Here is an 18322-nt window from a genome sequence, read left to right as displayed (position 1 = left end):
CACATCACAAGAGCTTTTCTACTAGCTCACCACACACTTAAAAACCCTTCTCCCCGTGTTTCAGCGGAGTCGAGTTCAGACAAAGTTCTGGCGTCTCTCCCTACGACAATAGCCTCAAAGTCTTGCTTGATGGGTTAACTTTATCCAGTGCCAGTTTTGCTATGACAGGGATCAGATAAGAGCAGAGAGAAACATTTATGTTGATGATGGGGAGATACATTTGACTTCATAAAGGCTGAAGATGCTTTGTGTCTCAGGGGAACTGACAGTGATTTTGTTATTCTGCAGCCGGTGTGTCTTGCATATGCCTTCAGAGCACGGGGCGCAGGGAAGTGGGGTCTGCAAATTCCAGTTATGTCAGGAGCAGAAGCATTCGCTTGCTGACCTCAGCAAACTGGCAGTACTCATGAGTAATTATCCGTTGTTAACCACCCTTTTTTGGTTATTCACAGAATGATCCTATGTCTTATATGTCTTATGTTTAGTGTGATCCTCACTTAAAAGTTGCATTTTCTTCATTGCAGTTTTGAAGATGTTCATGGACATATTAGAACAAAGCATTAATTATATAGTCATCCTGCCCAAACCAATTAAAACTACTGATTCAGTAGTTTTTTTCAGTAGTTTATTCAGTGATACTTAAATGTCTCATAGGCATTGGAGGAAAAGGACAGTTTTGGTTTGAAAGAAAGACCTTAGAGCAGGAAGTAAAGGTTCTAGTTGTCTCATGTTCTGTCTTAGAGAATGACAGCAAGGAGGCTTCCGCTACATTGATTAGCCCAGGAAATCAGTCTGATCTCACATGAGAACGCTCTGCAATGATGTGGCTGACTGTTTAAATAAAGCTGAAGTGCTTGGCAGAATATCACGGTTGGCAAAATGCAGAAAAGGGGAGTTGGTGCTGAGGACCCCATCAAGAACTGGGGCTGCAGCTTGCAATGCAGAGCCTAGGCCCGGAGCAGGGCACGTACCTTGTGAGGCATTGGTTGAGTGGTGAAGCCAATGTCCGGGGTTAGGTCCAGGTCCAGATGGGAGACCCCGGGGGGTGGCTGGAAGGTAAACTTCTGCATGAGGCTGGTGAAGAACAGGAAAAGCTCTATCTTGGCCAGTGACTCACCAGCACACATCCGGCGGCCTAAGGAGATGGACGTGGAGGGTTAGGAGATGTATGAGCACAAAAAACTGAAACACAATCTGGACAAAGAGAAAAGCTGTCCACGTGTGATTTCTCCTACTTTAGAAAGTGTGAATTAGTCGCTTAAACTCTTCTGACTCTCATGGGTTCTGCCGAAGCCCGGGAAATTCAGAATCAAGTACATATGCTAACTCTCCCCACCTGCCCCACCCCCCATGAGGGAAACAAGCAGCTAAAGAAACATTAACATTTTAGTGTGGAAAATGTTACGAAGGGTAAAAGCCAAGTGTGTCGTGAGAACAGATAGTAAATGCACCCAGTGTGATTTAAAGGGTCAGGGAGGACTCCTCCTTTGTATGAGAGCTTTATGTCTCAGCTCGTGTGCCCAGGGTGAGAAGAAATCAGCCAGGCAAAGATGCAGTGAGATGTGGAAGGGATCATGATGTATCTCAGGGCTAAAAACATTTGGCTCTGACGGGAGCATGGAGCATGAGTTATGGAGCCTAAGACCTGAGGCCAGAGGCTAAGTAGACATTAGGTTGTGCCGAAAAGCATTTTAAGAACAGAGACTTGGTTTGTATTACTTTTGGAACATGACTTATTGGGGGAAATGTCAAGATATCTGAAAGGTGGAGTCAGTAAAGTTGAGGAAGGAAGTCTTCTAGGTAAGTTTTTATTGAAACAAGAGGGACTTAATGGTTATATATCTTTTGTAAGATATACTGAGCTGAGCATGGTGCAGTTTTTTGGCTCAAATTTAATGAGTTTTGTGGTTACATTGTAAAACAAAGATAATATATTTGGTTGAGATAGAGCATTATGAAAAGTTTCTGCTTCTAGTCCTTCAGAAGAACCTATCACATCTTTTCATTTCTGTTCCCTGAGTCTGTGAATCCTAAGCCTGTTGCTTTGCTTTTCTGCTTTCCTCTTGTAGACAGTCAAGTTAGATTTCTTTTGTTGTTTGTTTATTTAATTAGGAAGACAACTCTCAAGTGTACTGAGTCACAAAAGACTTCAACGTTCAGAAAAATATTTAAATGTAGATATTTTACAACTCAAGGAAAGTAGCACTTTGATTTATATGGGACTTCCAGGAAACAGATGAACTCCACAAAGGGTAGTGGGGGTATTTTTTCACAATGCCTAGTACCAAGGCAGGACTTTTAGGGGTGAAAGGCAATGTATACTACTTCTCTCTGAAAATGTTTATTAAATAAAAGCTAACAGTTCAAACCATCAATGTATGTGCAATGTCAAGGAGAGACAGGTATTTAATTTAGCTTGGCTCTGAGACTATTGCTTGGGAAGGGTTCACTGCCCAGTAGGTGAGCCCGACAAGGAACTAGGTAAATATTACACAGTGTCACAAGCTACGATAGGGTGTTGAGGGAGCCCATGGAAGGAACATCTAATCTAGCTTTTGGGATTAGATCTTACCACCCGCCCAGGACGAAATGTATGATTGAGTGGTGTCATCTAAATGGATGATAAATAATGCAACTTAGGGTGTGAATTATCTACCCTATATTTAGGTTTATTCAGTTTCAAGGTAAGAGTCTAGCTGCCTAACAAGAAAAAGCATGTATTGTTTTGGTTTACTTTTAAGGTTATATAGGTGAAAATATAGCAAATGATCTTGTTTATCTTAAAAAGAAATGCTGTATGCAAAATTAGTTGCATTAATTAAGGAAACATTAAGAAAAATTCAGTTCATAACAGTATGAATTACATGTGGATTATTTTTCATTTCCTTTAACTCTGGTTCCAGATGTGATATTGCATTTTTATTTAAAGTAGGAGTCATTAATACATGTACTGTTTTCTGGTATATCATCCTATGGGTGTGTTTGTGTGTAAAAATCAGGAGAATGCATTGTACTTTGTATCTCTCTGTATCTCTTAGTTATTAGTAGGTAAGGAAAGTCTATCCTTTGGGTGACTGCTGTTTACCTATCACTGAATGGGTATATGGAGTGAATGCTAACCTATTGTTTGTGTAACGGGAAAGGCACAAGGTGACAAAATGCTTATGGTATAGTTTTGCTAAGATTCTTTTCTAGGAATGGAGAATTCATTTCAAGTTCTTAAGAATCCAGAAAATTTAGAGTAAATTCATTTAGTTCCCTGGATTCCAAAATGTACTCTAGTGGAAAGTTCTCTCTTCCCTATCCCTAAGCCCCCTCCCATCCTCTCCTACCCAAGAAATTCTAAGAAAACACTGGCATTTATACATATTAAAGCAAAGCTTTTCAGGGGTCCTTGGGTGGTTCAGTTGGTTAGGCCATCGACTCTTGGTCCTCAGGGTCCTGAGTTTAAGCCCTGCAGCGGGCTTCACGCTGGGTAGTCTACTTAAAAAAATAAAATAAAAATAAAGCAAAGCTTTTCTGGTTGGAGTGAAGTGGGCTGTCCATTGTGCCCCTGCTTAACTTTCTCCTCAAATTCCCAAGGCTCCACCCTAGCCTCAACTGCAAGGAATCTTTAAGGATTCCCTAAGAAAATGCCATTCCAATGCCTAATGTCTTACTGCCAATTTAAAGCCTGCAGGGGAAAGGCCCTTTCCACTCTCCCATATTTCTGACGTTTAGGAAAAAAATACAAAACCTAAGCACAGTCCTCAGACAAGACCAAATATCTCCAGATTTTTCAAACCTGTCTCAAAGTAGGATACCTTACCCACTGAAAAGGGCATGAAAGCTTCTTTCTTGATAAACTTTCCAGTGAAACTCAGGAAATGCTCAGGATTAAATGTGTCTGGCTTTTCACACTGTGTTTGGTCCCGAAGTACAGAGGTCAGCAAAGTGATGACCTCGGTGCCCTAGAAACAGAAGTGCTATTAATGACAAAGATTACATTCTTTCTTAAAAAGGTGGCTCTTTCAAAATGTGTGAAGGTCTCGGTAATTTTTCAGAAGCAGTGTGTTCTAGAAGAATCTGGAAGGAGGGGAAGTGGAGGGACTTGGGATTGAGTGTGGAAAATTCACTTACTCAACCACATTTTTGTTCAGTACCTCCTAAAAAACATAAGCCTTGGACTCAGAACTGGAAACGGATTCTTAGCCATGTGTTTGCTATGTGATAATGGCATGTTATTTAACTTAATATATCCCAGTTTCTAAATTTATATGAAGGGAGTTAGAGAGCCCTCATGGGGTGACTTGTGAGCCTCAGGTGCAGCGATATGTAGGACCGACCCTGGTGCAGTTCCTGGCAGGTCTGAGGCTCAGTGAGGTTTTGCTCTTTTCCCTCCAGGGACTGAGGTGGTGGACAAGCTAGATCTAACAAGCCCATCAAAGCAAATCCTCAAAAGTCAGCTGCTCCCCCTTCCACAGCTTGCCACATGCTCTGAGACAACCGAGGATGATTGAGGAAAATAATTTTAATTGTGATATGGGAAAGAGTATTCTGAAAACTAAAAATAACAGTAAGAAAAGTCTGCCCCTCCATTAACGACAGTGTTCACTACTTCACCTTAGTTAATCATAGCTTCCTCTTTAAGAAAGCATTGCAAGGGGCACCTGAGTGGCTCAGTTCGTTAAGAGACTGCCTTCGGCTCAGGTCATGATCCTGGAGTCTCTGGATCGAGTCCTGCATTGGGCTCTCCACTCAGCGAGGAGCCTGCTTCTCCCTCTAACCCTCCCCACCTCATGTACTCTCGCTCTCTCAAATAAATAAATAAATCTTTAAAAAAAAAGAAAGCTTTGCAATACTATCATTGTGGTTAGCTGTCTTAGCGCATGAATCTGTATAGTTTTTGAGTCACGAAAAGCAAACAACTACTTTAAAGTATTTTGTTTTACAACTTCCTTTGTGCTCTATTCCTTTGTTTCTTTCTTTTTTATTTATAAGTATATGTACCTGGGCATTGTGGACTTTTCCTCCTCATGACAACTGTGCTAGATTATTTCCATTGGAGCTCAGTGAAACTGAGGGACCTAGAGAAGAGAAACTCCAAAGATGAATGCCCCCCCTGTTTGTAGGGTACACACAGAGTAGCAGGTGATAGTGTGGGGAGGGGGTCCACATAACCAGTGGCCACTGCGGATTCATGCAGAGATGGGCCCAGAAGCAGTGACCAGATGAAGCTTTAAGGAAAAGAATTAGTGCTATGGGCATACTCTGATCCCATGCCGATTCCTGCCTTCAGTGTCCTTTTAGCAAATATCTATGCATACTTCTTCAATTTGCAAGTGGAAAGCACAAGAACGCATCTAGATGTCATAAGATTGAAGAGCAGAGGGCCTGGGCATGTTTCTGTGTGAGGAGGCATGTGAGGCCAGAGGTGCGGCTGTCAGGGGCCCTGCGTGGTGAAAACCGAGCTCTAAAATGGTGGCATGCCTTTCTGGGGATCTGGCTCCCTTACTCACCCACCTCGCTTAAATTCTCTGAACCCCAAGTTCCTCAACTACCACATAGAAATAATAATACCTTATAATACCTTGCATGGAGTAATTACCACCTGTTCTGTGCACACACACACTGACACACTGAGTTACCTTTTTTGGACGGTAGGGAGGGAGATAGGAAGGAAACAGGGAAGGGAGGGAGGGCAGGAAGAAAGGCAGGCTGAGATTGCCTTTGGACAATTCATTTCAGTGCTTCTGTGATTTTGAGCACCTGACATCCTTTCCCTTTCCCCTCATTTCCCCTTCTTAAACCCTTACCTTGGGAATATAGTAATTTTTAAACATCACGTCTGTGGTTGTTGCATGAGGTAAGCTTGAGGGCAGGATATCAGCAAATCTCTGTACTTCGTGAATGACAGCATCTGTGTACGGCATTTGAGTTCGATGTGCAATTCGAGGCTGGGCTGACGTCACAACTTTGGTGATCTCATTACAGACATTTCTGGATAAAACACAGTGATTAGAGGTAGGGGAGGGGATATTGGAACAATCCTCTCAGTTGTCTTTCCATATGAAAATCAAACCAAAGTGCTCTCTGAGTTCTGACCCATCTTTTCTCTGCACTGCTTGCACTCCTAGACCTCTATTCCCGAGGCCCTCTGGGGACCTGCACGGAGTAACACCTGCAGACAGTCTCGGGAAGCTTAGAGAGCAAAATCTACTTTCTTACGTCAAAAGGAACCTAAAAGTACACACTGTCCTCAAGGGTATAAATTAAAGGTATCTAGTGTGGCCATAGAATTCTGCTTTTTTCCAGCCCAATGGAAAAAAGGCAATGCCTTTGAATCTTAAGAGACTTACTCTGGACCTCAGGATATTGCATCATGAGCAGAAGTGCCCGGCAAAGCGTGGAGGCCATGGTTTCTGTACCAGCCACAAACAGGTTACTAACAAGTGCCACCAAATTTTCATTACTGAAATAGGCAGTAGATGTATCTTTTTCCTGAAAGGGGAAAAGGAATTATTAATGATGAAAAAATTTTATACTGGACAATCATAGCAGATAACCTAACATGAATTTAAAAAGCAATGCTTGGCAGTCTTTCCTCAAGTGAGTGGAATTTTTTTATTATGAGGATGTTGTGCAGAATTTTCAAATAAACACAGCCCAGATGCTAATGATGATAAATAATTCTAACAATGGGAAAGGCTGTTGGCCATTTGGAAATTAGTTTTTAACTGAGTGATTAGAATATGCCCAACACTGTTGTGTGTTTTTTTTTTAATTGCATGAAATAATCTTTCTTGGGTTAGTCAACTGACACACATTTTCAAGCCTGCAATAAAAGGAATACTGTACTAATTCTAAAAGCTAACATTTGAGATCTCTATATATCTTGTTTTTTTTTTTCAGAGAGTGATGTGAAAAGCAGTAGGGAATTTTTGAGAATAGAAAATGTAGTAAATAGCATTCTTTGTAGGATACTAATCTACCATTGTTAACCTAATTGAATCCAGTGATCTTTCTTCTTTGCAAGAAATATTTTTCCTCCAGATGCTATTGATTAAACCAAATAATAAACAATAGTTTAAGGTAACCCCTGAGCAAAACACCATTACCTCCTGCTGTCCGACCAAAAAAGCATCAGTAAAGCTTCTTGGATCATTTTTGTCAAATTTATGCTGATGATCTAGGAAAGTCATCCTTATAAAAGCAAATAATTCATCTCTATTCCTGAGTACTGTCTTATGACTTTTTAGGAGGAACCCCAAAACTGGAAACATACTGAAAAGCTGAAAGAATAAAAAACAACAAAGTAAGTTAAATATACATATGTAATGCGTGCAATAGTGGGAATGACACCATTATTTCTGGAAGCATTATAGAAATAACATCTCGTTTAGACTTCAATTTTGTCTCAACTAACTAGCAGACTGACCTGGAAAACAAGATTTCCTCACTTAGTGGAATTAGGTAATTTACAATGAATATTGATATGGTTTATAGTAAGTTCTATGTACCCAAAGTATTTTGTATATTATGCCAGTAGTAACACATCTACTTAGAGGTTAGACAAGACATGAAAACATTATTGGCTTTATGGTTAGGGCTATAAATCTAAGTGTTTTTCCTGCAAACTCCTAGGTGATTCCAGGTTAAACTCTTTTAGTCCTATGTAGCACACTCACTTTACCACTAATGTTTCTTTGCAGGATGAGAATAATTATTTTTGTAATTTAGAACAGGCCTACCATGTATAGGTCCCATAGAGCAGCACCATATAATCTAATATTCTCTAACCCTTAGAAAGTTCAGGAAGTACTTCACTGTTTGCTAAATTTGGTATGTTTCTCAGTATATTCATATATTTGAGAGATAAGCTCTATTATATATTTCATCAGATTCTCAAAGGGGTCCCTAACCACCCAAGTGACCTAATAAATACCAAAGATAAAAGGCCAACCTAAAGTTAGACATAGCTGGGTGCCTGGGTGGCTCAGTTGGTTAAGCATCAGACTCTTGATTTCAGCTCAGGTCATGATCTCTGGGTCCTGGGATCAAGCCCTGCATCGGGCTCCATGCTCGGCATGGAGTCTGCTTGAGATTCTTTCCCCCACCCCGTCCCTGCTCCCACTTGCACACTTGCTCATACTCTCTCCCCTTCAAATAAGTAAATAAATAAAATCTTTTTAAAATTCTATTTAAATATTGAGCTGTTTATTTATTTTTTATTTATTTAAATTCAATTAATTAACATATAATGTATTATTGGTTTCAGAGGTAGAGGTCAGTGATTCATCACTCTTATATAATACCCAGTGCTCATTACATCATGTGCCCTCCTTAATGTCCATCACCCTGTTACCCCAGTCCCCCCACCTCCCCTCCAGAAATCCTCTGTTTCCTATGATTAAGAGTCTCTTATGGTTTGTCTCCCTCTCTGGTTTTGTTTTATTTTATTTTTCTCTCCCCTCCCCTACGCTCTTCTGTTTTGCTTCCTAAATTCCACATGAGTGAAATCATATGATAATTGTCTTAAAAAAATAGACATAGTTGCCTGTTCCAGTGTTCCCCCTTTAAATTACAGGTGTACTTAAAGTAAACCTGTACTTATAATAACAGAACCTAAATTATTACAAAGTGAAATAATACTGTCAGTTGTCAGTTGTGCTATTGCAAATGGGAACTATTTGACAAGGCTCTTAGTTCCTACATTCTAGAAGACAGCAACTTTATTGCTTGCAAATATAAAAAATTGGATTGTAGCACTATTTTGAACCTACATGACGCAGAATAAATATTAAAATTTTATTTAGTACTGTTTTTAGTACTTGATAGTTCTCCTTTGTTTAAATTCACTCTTATAAGTGAATTCTTCTGAATGTTCCTTATTCATTCATGGCTTATCCAGGATAAGCATCGATGCATCACTAGTGGTATGGGTAAAAGATGAATGGCCAAAATTGTGAAAATTTACTGAAGTCATAAACTGAACTATTTATTGATATGATTCACAATCCATGCATTATAAGATATTATTTGATGCAGTAATTTGTTTTTTCTTAATATTTTTATTTACTTACTTGAGAGAGAAAGATCATGAGCGGAGGGGAAGGGTAGAGGGAGAAGCAGACTCCCCGTTGGGCAGAGAGCCCGATGTGGGACTTGATCCCAGCACTCTGGGATCATGACCTGAATCAAAGGGAGATCCATAACTGACTGAGCCACCATCCTGATGCAGTAATTTGTGATGGAAGAATTATCAGATGTGTTAACCAAGCAGGCTTGTCATACCTCTGTACTCATAATGTTCCAGAAAGTGTACATTTTTGAAATGGCAATTCTCTGACAAATACTTTTTCATGGTCTCTTGAACAACCTAGTGTACCTTAGAAGTAAAATTGAATAGGGAAGATACAGTTACCGCAATCCTAGGACCTCCAGTGAGCTTCACATTTTCACCAATCAAGGTTAAGAGTCTCAGGAATTGGGTGTCTTGGTAATCAAACCATTTTCCAAGCAACGCTGACACAATGACATTAGCAACAGAAGCATTCATTACTGTTTTGACCTCAAAGGGCTTTCCTATAAGAGAATTCATTAATCAGATTAGGAATACGGACATAAACAGTATTAAACCAGTTCTGGAATGATGGGGACAGACTGTCAGTAAAAGATTTCATAGAGGAATGAGATTATTGGTGACCATGCCTTTTAAGGAGAAGTGAGACTAGATAAGCCTTGGAAAATATCCAGAATTTGGTTAAAAGATTGCCACAAGGCAAACTAGAAGTATATGCCAAAGAAAATCTACATTTGTCTCAGTTAAAGAAATTAAAATGTGCCAGGTGAGGGCCATTTCAGTGTGTGTGTGTGTGTGTGTGTGCGTGCGTGTGTGTGTGTGTGTGTAGCAAGTGTTAGTGAATAACATCTGAGAAAATATCAACCTAGAAGGCTACAATCAATTCAAAATTTAAAATAGTATATCTAGATGATTAAAATGATTTTACTTGAAAGAACCTCATCTAGATCCTTACTGGGACCTGTTTGCTTCCTCATCATTGAAAACTACTTAAATTATTAAGTACGTATCAGTGGATGTACATTTAATTTTAGCAACCAGAATGCTCAGATTTACTTTTAACATCAGCACCTACCTTAAATGCGGAGGCTGAAGGCCTGGAGGAATTTCTGCAGAGAATATGTTTTCTTTTTAATATGTAAATGTAAGAGTGAGATGCTATGTAAGGGTGTATGAGATGCTGTGTACACAAAGCTCTAGGAAATTAATGTTTGTTAGCAGCTTAACACTGCAGGAGGAATAGATGTTTTCCCATAGGTACTTTCTTCAAACTACTGACGGGCTCTCTGTGTGTACAGGAACTGCTAGTTTAGCACATGGGCCGCTGCGCTGTTTCTTCTCTATATTTATCTCAGGCTTGTCTACCTTTGACCATTTCTCTTCTTATTACTACCTGTATCAGTGAAGATAATACTCAAATGAGCATATTTTTGGTAAGGAATGAGCTCAATTTATTAAGGAAATGAGCAAACTATTAACATGAAGATGTTAAATAATTAAAATATTAAATAGATAAAATATTAAAATGATACGGAATTAACTGTATATCGTTTAAAGAGATCAGAAATATACCTATTACTGAAGAACTGTTCCAGATGGAAGGAGGCAAAAGAGACATGACAACTGAATGTAATGCATATGTCAAGATTATCTTTTGCTATTCAGGACATTAATGGGACAATGGCAAAATCTGGCCAAATAAATTCAGGGGATGGCTGAGTCAATACTAATTTCCTGAGTTTTGAAAATCGTGCTTTGGGTATGTGAGAGAATGTTTTTGTTTATTTTAAGGGAACACATTGAAGTGTTTAGGAATAAAGAGAGTGCATGTCTCCAAAATACTTTCAAACAGTTTAGAAAAAGAGACAGAACAAGAGAGAAGGCAAACGTAAAATGCTGACATTTGGGGAATCTTACAGAAGAGTAGGATTGGGGAATTATTTGTAAATTCTTGGAATTTTCCTACAATACTGGAATTATGCCTAAGTAATAAAATTTAGCGTTTGGCTTCTTTCTCATGAAAAATAGGATGTGGTTTAGTTTATTCTACGCACCTCCGTGAGACTCAAAACTCCGTACGAGATGCTGGCATTCCTCTATGATCCTATCTTCTATGAGCCGCTTGCCCATTCCAAAGTTCCGTAAGGTGGTCAAGCTGAACCTTCTCATAGTTTTCCAGGTTTCAGCATGAGAGAAGATGATTCCTTATAATGAGAAAAATGTTTTAAAATTATTTCCTCAAAGCTTTTAACATTTAATTTGCAAGGACAAGTAAAAATTTAAAAGAGGCTTTATTCTCCCTGTTTAAAATAAGAGACTTCTCTTTCTCTCAAAGCATTAACTTTAGAAGACTTGTATTTTTTCCTCTTTTTCAATCATATATATAATCATATTGTATATATATATGACTTATAGCATGTATAAGTCCTTCTGAAGTTAGAATGTGTCTTTTGTCAGCTTTATGGCCTAGCAATGGCTTTTTCAGGGACCGGGGGGCCATCTATTCAGAATATGAACATCAAGGAAGACAGTGCCCCTTTCTCCCAGTTTCTGTGGGAGGGTAGGAGCCTAACATTGGTGGGTGCCTTGCCCCAGGTTGCAAAACTACCTCCTATCATAAAGATATGAGAACTTCATTATTCTTTTGTATACAGACAATTAACACAGACGGTCACCCCAATTACCGGATGAATCTAGGATGAATGGTGTGTGACAAATGGTGCTGCCAAGCCCTCTTAGGTATTGAGGACTAGTTATATTGTTTCCTTTGAGAATGTTTTTGTAATGGGTTGTGTCTGCTTGGTTATATAACAGGGTGAGATTTGTTTTTGTATTTGCAATTTCTTAGTGGATTGTCTGTGATACACATCGCATTTTGATTTGATGCTTATTCAACAATAAAATTGTTTTCTTTTTCTGTTACCTTTGTGGAGAGGAGGATTTCTGGGTTGGGAGAAGATTTGGGTTTTTGGTTTTAGTTCTATTTCTCTGACAAATTCATTAAACAAATCTTGTCTCTATGCTTATATCATGTTAGGTGTGGTTAAGGGATTGATGAACAATAGAAAACAAAGTCTCTTTTGCCAGGGAAAAATGTAGATTACAGACAAAAGACTTACCCAAGAAAAAAGTTAGGAGTAACTAATTGCCAAGAGGTGTAACGAAGCTTCCACATGTTAGTGCTATACATACTAATTTCTAGGCACACATATTGTTGTAGCATATATTAGTTCCCTGATAAATATTTATTGAATAAAACAGCTATGTAAATTTGTGCATGGCTAAGGGAAATAATAGTCAAATAAGGTTCTTAGAAGAGTCGGGATATATGCTAACTTACAGAAAAATAAGGAGAGAGAGGGTTGCCAAAGCGGCCCACATCTTTCCATGGTCAGTTTGTGGTGACAGTGGCATTACTTTTGGTGTTTCAATCCCTAGCCTCGGCCCTTCTTCCACTGGCATTTTTCTCATTTTTCTATGGAGGCTCAAGAGACAGGGGAGGGTTTTCTGAGTTTGACTGATAACCTGAAATAGGAAAGTAGACTAAACTAAGGCAACCTAGGTGTTGGAAATGGGGCAGCGCCATCCTTGCTAGTGTCAACGTGAAATCCGAGAGCTATCTCTCCTGCGCAGTTGTTGCCACTTCATGTGAGGTTAAACCTTCCTTTGAGAGGATACTGGTGAAGGCTAGATTCTGCTCACGTTCAATTCTTACATTAATATAATGTCATTCTGTCTATGGATCCTGTACTGCATAAAACTCTTTTGTAACAAATATGTGACTCCTCGAACTATCTCATGTTTATATTTAAAAATTTACATTTGAGAACACAGTAGTAGAATATGAAGGGCCCACAGATGTCAGTCACTGTATCTTTCAGGGAATAGCAATAGTCCAGCCATGTAATTGTGGAGAACATTAATTTAGCATTATAAGGAATGGAACTTCTTTTATTATTTATTTATTTATTTATTATTTTAAAAATATTTTATTTATTTACTTGACAGAGAGAGGGAACACAAGCAGGAGAAGTGACAGAGGGAGAAGCAGGCTCCCCGCTGAGCAGGGAGCCCGATGCGGGGCTCGATTCTGGGACCCTGGGATCATGACCTGAGCCGAAGGCAGACTCCCAACCAACTGAGCCACCCAAGCGCCCCTGGAACTTCTTTTAAATACTGGCACCAAAGTTTGAAATATATTTAAGTTACATGGCAAAATAACTTATTAAGATGAAGCACTACTCCAAAATGGCTTAATGGTAATGAAATTATTACATATTTCTTCTGTTTATACAAAATTGGTTTAAAGAATGCTTGTACCCATTTGGGTGGATTACTAGACAGGGTATGGGGCGGAGAAGCAATCATTTTATCTTTGAGCAAAGAGTAGTTTTCCTGTGACCAGTCAAGTCATTTAAAAGGAAAGAGTACTTGATTCTTAAAATGGATTATTTGCTAAGGAAAAAAATGTTAGATTTGATATTGGGACAAATTAAAACAATTTTGCATATAATCATAAAATCAGTGAGTAATGTGAAGTATTGTGAAAAAGAACTGAGATTCCAGAGGCAAGAGATAAAAAGTGTCCCAAATTTTTAGAAGGAATACAAGAAGATGGATCTTGAGAGCTAGAGATCAGGGACTGAATGAACGGTTGCTCCTCAACGCTGATTTTATGAGATGTTAATGGGAATTCCAAGGAAAAGAAATGCCCCAAGGACGGATGTTGTACACACACACACACACACACACACACACACACACACACACAATGTATATATATGTATGTATATATACACACAATGGAATATTACTCAGTATCAAAAGGAATGAAATCTTGCCATTTGCAACAACATGGATGGAGCTACAGACTATTATGCTACGTGAAATAAGTCAGAGAAAGACAACTACCATATGATTTCACTCATATGTGGAATTTAAGAAACAAAACAGATGAACATATGGAAAGGAGGGGAAAGAAAAAAAAAAGAAAGAGGGAAACAAACCATAAGAGACTCAACAGTGGAGAACAAACTGAGGCTTGATGAAAGGAGGTGGGTGGGGGATGGGCTGGATGGGTGATGTGTATCAAGGAGGGCACATGTTATGATGAGCACTGGGTGTTGTAGGTAAGTGATGAATCACTGAATTCTAGTCCTGAAACCAATATTGCACTCTGTGTTAACTAATTAGAATTCATATATATATATATATATATATATATATACATAAAAGAAATGTTCCAAGGACTAATAAGTGTGAAAACCGAATTAAATAAAATTAAGCAGACTTTTGGTGTTTTTCTCAGAGGTTTTAATATCCTAATAGGCACTCCATGAATCCTGAGGGAAGCCTTTAATATGAAGTATTTCTCAAATTCACTTCACTGACACTGACTGATACATAGAACATTTACTAATATCTCAAAGAATAAGATTTTGGAGGAGGATAGTACGAAATGCTTTTTCAAAAAGTTGTTGAAGCATTAAAATGGCTTAGTAGTATTTACTAGACACCAATATTAGTTCACTAAAAATAATTAATGTCAAGATGAAACCATTCCCATTTTTAGTTATTAAATTAGCATTAAAGGTTTAATGTAATAATTTAAAGGGTTATTATATTAGTGGAATGACATAAAAGTATAGCATCTGGATTTCCTCGAGGCATTTATCCAACACACACATAAGCAAGATACAACACCTTTATCCAGGTGAAAATATGGTTCAGTATTATTTGTAACACTACTGTTATCCTATTGTTTGATGGATCAATGTCAACCATTAGAGGGTGACCTCTTAAGCTGATGGCCTCTGTTCTCTTTGTATTTCCCTAGCATTGTACTTTTCACATAGTTTCTGGCTAATAATTATTTGTTTAATAGAATTATCATGTACAATGGGAATAAAACCATAACTCATAAGTTTTCTCCTAAGTAAATTCTATTTGTGTAATGTATATTGATGAAGGGAAAATTAAATCATGAAAGGAATTATTAAAGATACTATGATGCAACTGATTTAATAATTTTAACCATAAGGATATATTTTAAGCTTAGAGTTTGTTACCTTTTCCTTCAAAAAGTCTTTCAAATATAGGCATTTGAGATCGTTCCCCAAATTGATCACCATAATTGACCAGGGCATCGTTCACTGTCTCATATCCAGAGAGTACCACCACCTTCTTTGGACCCATTTGGATGCTGTGAATGGAGCCATATTTCTGGGAAAGCTTGGGTATATAAGAAAAAGAGAAGCAACTAAAACATGGTACTGTAATAAAAAGTGAACTAGATCTTGATCTTTGATAATTTAATTCTGACAAATTAATCAGTTTTATATTCTTGTGAAATGACAATACTGGACTTGTTCACTAAAGATACTCCTTGGTTGCTACACCTGTTTAAGCTACAATTATTATGGTCATCCACTGATTGTCCTTACGCTCCATTTTGTTTGAGATTTCAAGTAGCAGGGCTCTGACATCATGGAATTGACTCATAGTTTCTCTCTATTACATTTTTGTTTGGTCTCAGAAAATGCCCACCATAGACTCTAGGCAGACAAAGCACTTCCTGGCTACCACACTGACTACCTGATTCATGCCCTATCCTTTGTGGGTTGCTATGACCATAATAGATCCAAGTTAGTCCTGCACTACTGTGTCTCACTTCTTACCGCAAAAAAAAATAAATAAATAAATAAAAATTTCAATTTTCTTTGATAATTAAAAATAACAAGAGTGATCATTTATTGCTTCTTAACCCTATTGCCAGTATCTCTTTTAATGCATATTATAAACCAGAAAAGTAGATATTATCATCATTTCCATCATTATAGGCAAGGTACTGTGGCTTCAAGAAGTCACACAGTGAATAGCAATGCTCAAAAAAGGATATACATGCAAGCTTGTTGGCTGCAGAGCCTGTGGTTTTTACCCAACTAAGGTTTAGGTAAAGAATGAAAATTGGACTTCTAATATTTCTTTCTTTAGGAAACTTGACTTTGGAAAATAACATTAGAATTGAAACCCTCGTGCACTGTTGGTGGGAATGTAAATGGGTGCAGTCACTATGGAAAACAGTATGAAGGTTCCTCTAAAAATTAAAAATAGAAATACCATATGATTCAGTAATTCCACTGCTGGGTGTTCACCCAAGGGAAATGAAACATTAGTTTGAAGGTATATGCACCCCTCTGTTTATTGCAGCCTATATAAGAATGAAGACATAGGCATAGAAGCAACCCAAGTATCCATCAATAGACAAATGAATAAGAAAGCTATCTCTCTCTCTCTCTCTCTCTCTCACATACACACACACACACACACACACACACACACACACACACACACACACACACACAGAGGAATATTACTTAGCCATCAAAAAGAATGAATTCTTGTTATTTGCAATTACATGGATGGACCTAGAGGGTATTAAGGTATTATGTTAGGTGAAATAAATTAGATAGAGAAAGACAAATACCATATGACTTCACTTTTATGTGCAATTTAAAAAGCAAAACAAATGAGCAAAGGGAAAAAAAAAGAGAGAGAGACAAACCAAGAAACAGACTCTTAACTATGGACAACACACTGATGGTTACCAGAGGAGAGGTAGCTGGGGGATGGATGAAATAGATAAAAGGGATTAAGAAGTACACACTTCCAGTTATAAATAGTCACAGAGATGAAAAGTATAGCATAGGGAATATAGTCTATGATATTGTAATAATGTTTTTTGGTGACAGATGATGACTACAAAAAAAAAAGAAACTTGAATTTCAAAAATAACATTAGGATTGTAATAGGAATTGTAGAAGGGGTCAATAATTTAGGAAGACAATATAATTAAATTAATGTTACACGTAAGTAAAAATTAAAATAGGAATTTGAGGCTGTGAGGACAGTTTGTCAGGCGTGAACCGCTATATATAAATTTGATAAAGTGGATATGGCAGGTTTCAGAAAAGGAACAAAAATTAGAAAGGTAAATTTTAAGAAAAAAATTGAGACGTAGGCTAGGAAGAAGTGTGGGAAAGACATTTCATAGGTGAAATTAACACAGAAAATTGGACAGAATCAAAAATAAAAAAATGAAGATCTAAATAGTAAAAGGATTAGGCTGGTTAACATGTAAGCAAAAAAGATCCAGGAATGTTAGGAAACAAACAGGATTAGGTATATGGAGTTGGATAAAGGACTTTGTTGAGAGATCTTGTTCTCCGGAAGAATCAACCTGTCATGTGACCTTTGAGTATAGGAGAAAGCCATAAAGTAGCATTAAAAGATCAGAAAAAACAAGTTCTGGCTTTCTAGTTACTAGTAAGTCAATTGCTCTGAGTCACATATCTGTAAAATTGAGACAAAAATATCATCGCTATTTTCGTCTGAGGGTGGTTGTAAGGAATAAGTGAAATCCTTGCAGTCTTTTGTAAAATAAGTACCATACAAATATAAGATGATGATGATAAAGATGATGATGATTATGTTGCCCACAGAGGCAAAGTAATGGTTTTCTCTTCAGTATATCTCCCGTTATGGCTTTCAAACTTAGGATTTATGGAATAGAGCAGAACTCAATTCCAATTATCTGCCCTTTGAACTTAAAAATTGGAATTTATGGCCAAATGCAAACTATGAATATTATGTCTTCTCTCTTTCTTCCTTCCTTCCTTCCTCCCTTCCTTCACCCCTTCCTTCCTTCCTTCCATCTTATTCCTATAACTGTAAAATCTTTGAGGTGGAAATTAGAGAAATTGGTCCAATATTTGGTCTAGCCCCGTAATTGTACAAAGAAAGAGAGACTAAATTCTTATATAAATTCATACAGTTAATTAGTGACAGATCATTCTGAGTCTCAGTTGCTGGGGCCTTTCATACAAACTATTTTATCATTCAAAAAGTATTAAGTAAACTGCTAACATACAATTGTTTGAGGTCTGGACTTTGCTCTCAGCTTCTGGGAGGTAATCTCTAAGCCCTTGGAATGTCCTGCCTGATAGGAGTGTATTTATTTATCTGGGGACCTTGGGCCACCCAGACAGTCTATGCTAACTATGATTAACAGTGTGGTCTTGGGCCATGTGGTAACAGCTCAGCTTCTGGAAGGGTAGAGACTAAGGTAAGCCATGTCAGTGGTCAGTCATGTCTACATGACCAAATCGAAATAAAAACTTTGGAAACCAAGGCTTGGTGATCTTCCTGGTTGGCATTACTTCATATTGCCACCCATCATTGCTAGTAGTTAGCCCTGTTCAC

General features: G+C 38.0%; 1 protein-coding gene across 1 annotated transcript; it reads right to left on the bottom strand.

Annotated features, from left to right (window-relative positions):
• Positions 1-947: 947 nt before the first annotated feature.
• LOC114204623 (cytochrome P450 2K6-like) lies at positions 948-15286 on the bottom strand. The gene is made up of 8 exons (XM_088024350.1): positions 15130-15286; positions 11116-11265; positions 9404-9564; positions 7098-7271; positions 6335-6480; positions 5796-5979; positions 3809-3950; positions 948-1135 (listed from the first exon to the last, which is right to left on the bottom strand). The coding sequence occupies exons 1-8, from the start codon at positions 15254-15256 to the stop codon at positions 948-950; spliced, it is 1272 nt and encodes a 423-aa protein (XP_087880476.1). The 5' UTR covers positions 15257-15286.
• Positions 15287-18322: the final 3036 nt, after the last annotated feature.

The sequence above is a fragment of the Eumetopias jubatus genome, unplaced genomic scaffold, assembly GCF_037043125.1.
Source record: "Eumetopias jubatus isolate StellerSeaLion01/CBP00866 unplaced genomic scaffold, mEumJub1_p1.0 scaffold_6, whole genome shotgun sequence".
In the NCBI taxonomy this organism is placed as follows: Eukaryota; Metazoa; Chordata; class Mammalia; order Carnivora; family Otariidae; genus Eumetopias; species Eumetopias jubatus.
This window is presented reverse-complemented; position numbering and strand designations above follow the sequence as displayed.